At 39.0% G+C, this 9,304-nt stretch overlaps 1 protein-coding gene across 3 annotated transcripts; it reads right to left on the bottom strand.

Moving 5' to 3' along the window:
• Positions 1–1,033: 1,033 nt before the first annotated feature.
• Positions 1,034–8,301, bottom strand: LOC121353186 (C-C chemokine receptor type 5-like). 3 transcript variants are annotated; one of them, XM_041466801.1, is made up of 4 exons: positions 8,176–8,264; positions 7,558–7,617; positions 4,043–4,445; positions 3,493–3,638 (listed from the first exon to the last, which is right to left on the bottom strand). In XM_041466801.1, the coding sequence occupies exons 2-4, from the start codon at positions 7,592–7,594 to the stop codon at positions 3,614–3,616; spliced, it is 465 nt and encodes a 154-aa protein (XP_041322735.1). In that variant the 5' UTR covers positions 7,595–7,617; positions 8,176–8,264; the 3' UTR covers positions 3,493–3,613. The 3 variants fall into 3 exon arrangements, with proteins under 3 accessions (XP_041322733.1, XP_041322734.1, XP_041322735.1); XM_041466799.1 differs by having other exon boundaries at positions 1,034–4,445; XM_041466800.1 differs by lacking the exon at positions 7,558–7,617 and having other exon boundaries at positions 1,034–4,445; positions 8,176–8,301.
• Between the last annotated feature and the right edge of the window lie 1,003 nt (positions 8,302–9,304).

Consider the following 9,304-nt stretch of genomic DNA (forward strand, 5'->3'; position numbering starts at 1 on the left):
AGTGTCTGGCGTTGCCGTGACCCAGGTGTAGGACCTTGCACTTTACTTTCAGTCTTGTAGATTGTATCTTCCAAGCTGTGGGCAAGAACATCGAAGGCTCTCCTTCCAGAGCAGGGTCTATAATCCTGAACTGCACTCTTGGCATCTGCCTGCATTGGGACAGGGTGACCCTACCTATGCACCCAATGGACTTCCCTTCCATTCTTAGTGACCACAGTGGCTTGCTGCTGTTTGCATAATACTGATAATGCCTGTAGTGGGGGCAGTCATTCCATTAGGAGATTTTCTTAGGAAAGGGATCACAGCATCAATTAGGTTGGGAAAGACCTCTGAGATCATTGAGTCCATCCCATGACCCAACACCACTCTGTCAATCAGACCATAGCACTGCACCAAGAGCCATATCCAGTCTCTCCCTAAACACCTCCAGGGACGGTGACACCACCACCTCCCTGGAAAACCCATTCCAATACCTAATCACTCTTTTTTTTGTGAAGAAATTCATCCTAGAAAATGTTTTGAATGAGAAAAGCATCGAAAGCCTGCCCGGAGTAGTGCGTGTTTGTTGGCATCAAACTTTACAGTGAGACCACATGGTGGCACTGTAATCTTAAGAACTGGAGGGAAGTGTGTGCACAAGTCCACTGAAATTGTTAGATTTGAGCTAGATGACCTAATTACTTAAGTCACTAAATACACTGGAATTCTTTTATACACTTATTTATTTTAAAAACCACTAATATGAATTGTATGATACTGCTTTTTCCATTGGTAAATATAAACAAAATCAATTGTAATGACAACCAAAATAGCATATTTATTATTAGATTATTAGTGAGAAGCAGTTAAGAGCACTGGAGTTATCTTGATGGTCTTGTGTTATTTGATTATGCTGGTTCTTAGTCCACTTGTAAAACCCCAATTTTGTCCTGCCTGTTCTTTCAGTGTTATGAAGAGGAATTTATTTTCCTTTTTCATTCTTCTGGACTGTTCCAAATATAAGGGGATGGAGGTGGGAAAGGATCAAGAAGTCTAACAAAAAAGTTAACCAACTTTAATGGATGTTATAATACAAAGTATTATTACAATTATTGGCAGAGTCTTTAACTGAATGTACCAGCAGTGCAACCAAATACTGTGGTTTCAATTGTCTGCTTGAATGTGGTCACAGTTCATTGCAGTCGCTGAAATATGACTAGTTTTCATGTGCTGAACTGTGATCCCTTTCCAGTGAAGTGATGGAAACTCTCGATAAGCTGCCGAACCACAGGGCCACCAACCTCAGTTCCACCTCTTTCCTCCGGAAGCTGCTTGTTGCTTAGAAAGATCCATGATTAGAGGTCCATGCTGTGGAAGGATCAGGGCAGTTTTGACGTGCCTCTAGGAAAGCTTGTCAGTGTGCCCACGCACATGTGGTTGTGTTTTGCTCCAGAAGGGCTGACAAAGAGGCATTACTGTGTCTGGCATCAAAGCCCTCCAGAGAAAGTAGTTTCCTAAAGGCAAGGTGTTTTTAAGGCCAAGCAAAAGTTCTCGTCAAGAGCAGAATAAAATATAAAATTGTTTTCATAAATGTATTCTATAAGTAAAAAAAAAAAAAAAACAAAAACAACAAAACAAAAAAACCAACCTGATTAGCAGGCATGAAGGCATGTATTTGTCATTATGCTGATATATTTACCCATTTAAAAAACATGTACAAAGTCCAGGAAGTAATTGATACACAGGGCCTTAAAGAAGAGTATGCAGCTAAATATCTTGTAAATGAGAAGGTTTGGTATACTTCTGTTACACTTCCCATATGGATGTAGTTCCAAAGTGGTGCTTAATATGACAAAATAAATAACACAAAACAAGTGGTTTGATAAGTAAAGATTTCCCTATTTCACTTCCTGCTTTCACAAGCACGTTCCACAGTAAAATTTCTTTGAGACTTCTTGAAACATTTGTTTCTTTGAAAATATTATTTAAAAGGCTGTCTAGAGAAGTTGGGAAACAGAAATTGCCCTTCTGGACAGGAACAGCAAACAAAATATTCACTTTTTTTTTCCTGGCTCCAAAGTTGTCCAATACCATATGTCTTACGGGAAATATAAGAACTGTTAGAAGGAGAAATTGGCCCAAATTAATTAATACTGTGGTTATAGTATGTTCTTAAGCACCTGAGTAGCCCAGTATTTATTTCATATTTTCTAAGTGTTCCCGTGCTTTACAGGTTCTGAGCTTTATAGAGAATCAGTCATATTTAAACACCAATCTTACTAATTATGGAAATTTTTGCTCTCTGTAAAACTCCTAAATGGCAAAAAAAACCCCACTGTCACAGCCCCCCAAATGATACCAACTTCTAAAACAAAAGAGAAATGCTCTATGCCCTTGAGTCTGTAGAACAGAGAATATTTTTACTCATTCAGATGTTTTCTTAACTTAAATGTTTATAACATACACTTATCTCTAAAAACATCTGTGTCAATCCAGTTCAGAAATCATTTTCACATCTGTTTCACCACTGTTGTTGTTTGATAGCCATTATGCCTGCATTCATTTTTTAAAAAGTTTTTCTCTTATGTAGGCTACAAAAAAGGCAAGCAAAATCACTGCGCTAAGAAGCTAAAACACTGTTGAATCACTCTTCACGTTTGACCCAACCTGGTTAAAGCTCCATGTGAAATACTTTATTTTTAAAATACTGTTACCACACTGATTTTCTGATCAGTTATAGGACATTAGTTTTTTAATGATAGCTCAATTATACTCTCTTTTTTTAGCATGAGTAGCATATAAAAGAGTAGATGAGTAATAAGGTCCATTCAGAATTATCAAACTCAAAAATCACTCAGGAATTAGCCCCAAGCAGTTGGAACTATTATGAGAAAGGTCTAAGTGGTTAGGACTCAACCATACACAAAGGAAAATATACCATGAAATATCAGAGTCCATTCTAAATGTATAAAATTTTCCATTCCATGCTGTATGATGGACCTTAGTAATTTAGCATTATTTGCAGAGATACACAACCAGACTAGTAAAATATATGACTGAGACTGAGTTTAAATGAGTGAGATATCTTGTGATGTACAAAGTCAAAGAGAGTTTCCAAAGAACCAGTGTAACTTTATAACCTCTAGTTCACTTCAAAAAATCTGTTAGCCTGCTAGCTCAGGCCCCCAGTCAGGTAATTTGCCACATCCTTTTCATGTATTTACAAATACCCAAGTCTGTGAGCAAATGCAATCGTTGGTAAACATGTATTCTGTGATTTATTTTTTCAGCTGCCTTAGTGACAATATCCAGGAGAGATTCAGCAGGTTTTCATCAAAGAGTTGATCTCATAAGAGTCAATTCCACTTTTTCACTAGACACAACTTATAATGCAGCAGAAACTTCTTGTTCTCCAGTAGATTGTGTGTAGGTGGAGCTCGCTCGTTCAGCTGTGTCAGCATAGAAAACAGGACAGTATTTAGACAAGTGGACTGCAATCTGCTTTCGGAAAAAGCTGCGAAGATATTTCCTAAATTTTTCTCCAGCGAAGGCGTAGATTACAGGGTTGATACAACAATGGATCATTGAGATTGTTTCCGTCACTTGGATTGCTTTGTGCAGTTGACCATTTCCTTCACAAGTAGAGATGGAAAATGCACCTTGAAAATCACGCAAGAGAATGCAAATGTTGTATGGTGCCCAGAAAAAAAAGTAGATAATCATGATAATGAAAATAAGCCTGACTGCTTTATGTTTCTTCTCATTCCTACACTGCAGTAACGTCTTTATAATTCGTGTGTAGCTGCAGATCATGATTAACATTGGAATAAGAAGTCCCAGGATGTTCATTTTTAAGGTGAGGAATTGCTTCCATGCATTTCTCTGCTCAGATGGATAATGAGCATTGCAAGTATAGCCTGAACTTTCCTTCTGAGTTTTGTGAAATACTACCCCAGGGAGAGAAATAAGAACAGCAACAGCCCAAGTGACAACGCTGGCGAGGACACCATAGGTAACTGTCCTGGCTTTCAGAGCAAGCACCGCGTGCACTATGGCCAGGTACCTGTCCAGGGTCAGCAGGATTATGAAGAAGATGCCACTGTAGAAGCCAAGGAGGTAGACACCTGACAGAATGCGACACAGCGCCTCCCCAAAAATCCAGTCGTGAACTGCATAATAAGCCCAAAAAGGGAGAGAAAATACAAAGAGCAGATCAGAAATCGCCAAGTTGAGCAGGTAGATGTCAGTCATACTCTTCAGCCTCTTGTATTTTACCAGGATAAGGACAACAAGCATGTTGCCTGTCAGGCCAAATATTACCACTAAAGAATAAAGAGGTGGCAAAAATTTCGCTGCAAAGTGCTTTTCCTCAGTCGCAGGGCAAGGTGTCGAATCACTGTAGTCAAATTCTGTTGTCAGTGGCCAGTCAGTGTAGTCTGTGGTTTCATTTCCCATGGTGTATTGGTCTGGAAAGGAGAAAAAAAAAAGACATTAAACTAGAAGAATCTTCAAGCTTAACAGTGAAGGGAATGAAACATGCTGATGCTCTCATTTGAGATTAGTTTTGCTGATGAGCACACAAGCATCGAATTGTCAAGAGAATGAAATTGCAGAGCTCCCAGGAAAGTCATCCATACAGCTGTGCAGTCACACTGGTGCATGTTGGAAGTGTGCTGTGTGTCATTTCTCACATGTACATTGTCATGTGCATTTTTCTTTCTCAGTAGAGATTGTCAGATGCCTGGCTAAACCAGAAACAGGAATGGTGGATTGAATTCAAGCCATGGCTATTCTTGATTTAGGCACTATGTGAGGGGCTGGCCTTCCCTTGCAAGGAGTCAGGGCCTGGGAGGTGAGTGTGCAGCAGTGCTGTGAAAGCCATCAAGCAAGTTCTGCTACACACTGACAGCAGAGAAAGGCTGTGACTGTGATGTCAGCCCCGCCAGTCTCCAAAGCCTCCCCTTTTCCCAGGCCCCTGGTAGGACTGTGAGCCAGATGCAGTACATTTGTTTAACTTGATGTCTGAAAAGCTCGGGACAACTGTCTTCTCACAGACACCCAGAGAACACAGAAGAATTCCTGCGTGTCCCGTGAGAAGCTGGACAGAGAATTTTGTGAAGTGTCAGAGGGACCAAAAGTGCTCCCTGGTCATTTAGTGAGGAAATGCAATCAATGCCTTTGGTAGCCACACAAAGAGAGCTACTTGCTGTCTGTTTAAAGGGCTGCTCTGTCTCCCTGTGCCATCATGACTGCTGTTATCAGACACTTCATAACAGATAGGTGGCTGCCCATGGCATGGTGTTGGTTTTGAAATCAGCCTGTTCCTGGAAATGTCATGCCTGTTCTTAGACAAAGGCAACAGTGTCCCGATGCAGAAGAGTTCAGGCAGTGTGTCTGGCCCAGCTTGCTGTGTGATCCCTGAACACTCATGTCATGCACCAGTGTTCTCTCCTTTCCTGAATGCACTTTTCTCAGTGGTGTGCTCTGCCCTGTGTCATTGCAGGCATCTTTTGTAGAGACCACAGTCGCAAAACCAGCACCCTTTCATTGTGTCTGCGCTTGAGCTCTGCAAGTCTAAATGTCACTGAAGGAACTCAGCCCATGTCTGGAGTGATTGAGACAGGCTCCTGCTCTGCTTTTTCATACAAGCTCATAGAGGTCCATTCTGACTTAGAACTTGTTAAATCCCAAAAGCATCTCTTTGTGCCTGTAGCTGAAACCCCTCAGGAGAATGGACTATTTACTGCTGTAAAAACAAATTGCTTAAAATGCCAGTGTCCTTAATCTGTGTCAAAGTCATTGACTTAACTAAACCTAAGCTGAGGTCTTGGGGAAGGGGCTATTTGCTAGGTCTGTGACCTTAAAAATGAAGTTCTGCTGCCAGCTCCTGATGGAGATTCTTATGCTGCACAGTGCAGATATGCATCTGCTCCAAAAGAGGAAGTTTTTTTGGAGCAAAATCTGCACCTTGTACAAAAAGAAGTGCTGCTTTTGCAAAATGTTTTTTGTGCTCTTTCCCCGAGTTTTGAGTCTGGCTACCAGCTCTTCTCCTAAGAAGAGCAACAACATCCATATTCAGAGATTACTTTGATATGTTGAGTACAGTGTAAAGTTTTCTTTTGGAGAATGAGGAGTAAGAGAATATTAGCAAATTGTAATTGTTTGGGTCTCAGCTTTGGCCAGATACAATCTCTTGATGACAAATAAGTGCTGTCAACCTCTTCAAAGACTGTCTTTTAGGAAACTCTGGCAATCTCTGTGAAACTGGTTTTTTTTTTCCATAGTCATACTAACTATATAGTTATTACAATGCAGCAGTTATGGTTTTGTTGGTAAAGGAAGTGGCTGTGGCTCTGTCGTCAAAAAATAACTTGATTTTAAAGTAGCTAAGGGTTTATATTTTTTAAGTACTTTCAGCAAGTAAATATATTTCTTAAGTACTTTCTTATAAGTATTTAAGAAATATACTATGTAAAGTATAATATAAAGTATATTTCTTATAAAGTGTAATATAAAGTCTATTTCTTAAGTACTTTCACTTTTAAAAAAGTTAGTTTGGTCTAAAACATTAAATTCTTTACTTCAAAACATGATGAGTCTTGGGCATTACCCAAGGAAATATTTAAGATTTCCTTCAGCTAGAATTGCTAGATCCATGTTGCCTGCCCTGACAGTACATCCCTGCACATAGCTGAGTATCCTCATTTACAATGTGTCAGTCAGCCATGCGGTATACTGGGCTTATGGGATGAGTACCAGACCCAGCACTCCCTGTCTTGCTCATTTTGCACCTGTGGGATGGCCATGCGTAAATATGGAGATGAAAAACCACTAAGTCATAAACCCAGAGTTGGATTTTATGAGTAGGTGATTGATGAGATTCATAGCAAAATGCTGCCCTGATACTACTGTGATAATTATTTTTGTGACAGACCCTTCTTCCCTTTAACTGCTATCTCAATGCCTTCTCTCTTTTTTCTCTGCCTTCCTGGAATGACTACCACATCTTCCCTGCATCTTGTGTTCTCCCGTACAACCCTTTTCACATGCTTAAGTTATGGCTTCCCCTTCGAGCAGTTGCTTTTGCTAACCAAACCAAATTCCTCTAGCCCAGCCTTTGCTTCACAAGTCTCTCTGCAAAAGTATTTTATTACTCTGAATTGTGTATAGTATCCAGCACATGCTGACAATGGAGAGAGACTAAAAATACCAATTTGGAAACAAAAAAAATGAACTATAAGCAGATTTGTGCTTTATCCTATAATCTTGATGTTTTAGAAGACACTGTTGGCTACTGGCTGGAATATTTCACTGGGTTAATCAGTTCACCTAACTAGAGCAGATTGTTCACCTAACTAGAGGTATCTGACGGGGCTTATGTTTCCTGATCATTAAAAAATTCCTGAAAGGTAGGCAACAAAGATCTCTGAAGAAGCGATATTTTTTAAAAAAAGTTCTATATAATTTTGAGTACAGTTTAGATAAATGGAATATTTCCAGAAACCTGCAATCTGCTATACAAATTCTGTTTCTCTGCTTGAGACTAGCAGTCATGCATTTTTTAAAAGAAAGGCTCACCATAGAAAAGATGAGTAAACTCGTGTCCGTGTTTCATGCTGAGTTTCAGGTCACGCCTTTCTGTGTTTTAAGAAGCAAAGATTTTATTAAAGTGAGTTTCAGTTAGTTTGCATAGTCCCATAAAATCATAATAATTATAAGGCTGTGGCAAATGGAGGTAAAGTGCTAAGTGTAAAGTCCTGCGTGTAAACAGGCTCCAATGAGTCAGTGTCTAAAATACAACACTAGTTTTTCTGTAGTCATCTTGTGAGAAGCATAAGTACTCTTAAATAACCTTCAAACAACTGTTTTGTTTTGCAGTAGCAGTTTTAAAATCCGTATTTCCATCATTGCACATCATTTTCAGAGACAAAATCAGAGAGGCATACTCCATTAGGTTTCTTCCTCAGATCAATCACTAGAGATTTATTTCTTTCCCTGCTTGGATGCCTGGATGCTCTGCTTAAGTTTTCTAGTGATTTTATCCTTTAAAACTAGTGTATTCAATTTGATATATATTATGCCAGGGTAATTTTTAAAGATGAGTACATGGCAGGATTCCACTAGTATGTTTCACTTCAGACTGCCTATGTAGCTACTAAATGTAAAAAAAAAATAAAAGAGGCAAAGATGACTTACCATGTATCTTATGGTGCAGGTGATGTCTTGTATTATTACAACACGAGTAATGCTAAAATGACTTGTCCGTCACAAAAAGAAGGTCAAAATCACGTCTTCCTGTGTGAAGAAGGATGTATCAGTTTGAAAACTTCAAGTAAAAAAATCTATTCTCATTTTAAAAAAATGAAGGAGCAGTTCTCTGGTTCTCTTTTTTCTAAAAATGGGTCATCAGATGTTACTTTTCTAACTCTTGAGATGTGCAGATATGTTGAAATTCTAGAGGATCCTCCTAGGGGTTGAAGTTTCACAACCACCACTATAGTTTTAGAAAAAGAGTTTATATAATTATTTTATCTTTTTCTTTTAGCTAACCTATTTGAATCAAGAATGGTTTACATGTGGTTCATCCCTTTACATTTTAAAATTTTTAAATTTTTTTAATGTTTTTCTGTCCTTTAAGAAAATGTGGAGCCTTTGAATAAAGTTTATGCTTCTATTCAGAATTACCTGCACTTTCTGTTGTCTTGCTCTGAGTTGCAGTCCTTATATTTCAGGATAGTTGATCAATCCTATTTTTCTTTCACCTTGTCTTCTGGATTGTGTTTTTTATTTTAATCCCTCTCATAAGACTATGACTTAGTCTGTGTAGTGAGTCTGATCTTTTAAAACACCACTGTTACTTATGTTTTGGAATTAAGCTTTAGAAAAGCCTGATAAAATCTGATCTCTTATCAATTTCCTTCCTCGTATCTGATTCCTCTGACTTTTAAACTGAAGCTGCACTGTGAGCAGATTTCTAGATCCTTCCTGGACATCAAAGAAGTGACAAAAGAGGTACGGAAAATACAGAAAACAAGAAAGGGAATGGTGCCTGACCAAATGCCAGAGAAGCCCTTAGAGAGAACCCCTGAGAAGATACTGGTGAAGTACTGACCCCTGCCTCACCTTGATATCTCTTGGTAGGGTTCTGGAGGATCTCATCCCATCAGTGAAGCCACTAAAGGGATGCCTTTTCTGAACTCACTCCTTGGTATCCCTAAAAGATTTTAAAACAAAAGCACAACAATGTCTTTCTTTGGATGCTGTCATTCCTTAATGGAAGTCAAGGGAATCACAACTTCTGAGTTATCCCTCAGATCTGTGGGGA

The sequence above is a fragment of the Pyrgilauda ruficollis genome, unplaced genomic scaffold, assembly GCF_017590135.1.
Source record: "Pyrgilauda ruficollis isolate IOZ18807 unplaced genomic scaffold, ASM1759013v1 scaffold2, whole genome shotgun sequence".
Classification (NCBI taxonomy): domain Eukaryota; kingdom Metazoa; phylum Chordata; class Aves; order Passeriformes; family Passeridae; genus Pyrgilauda; species Pyrgilauda ruficollis.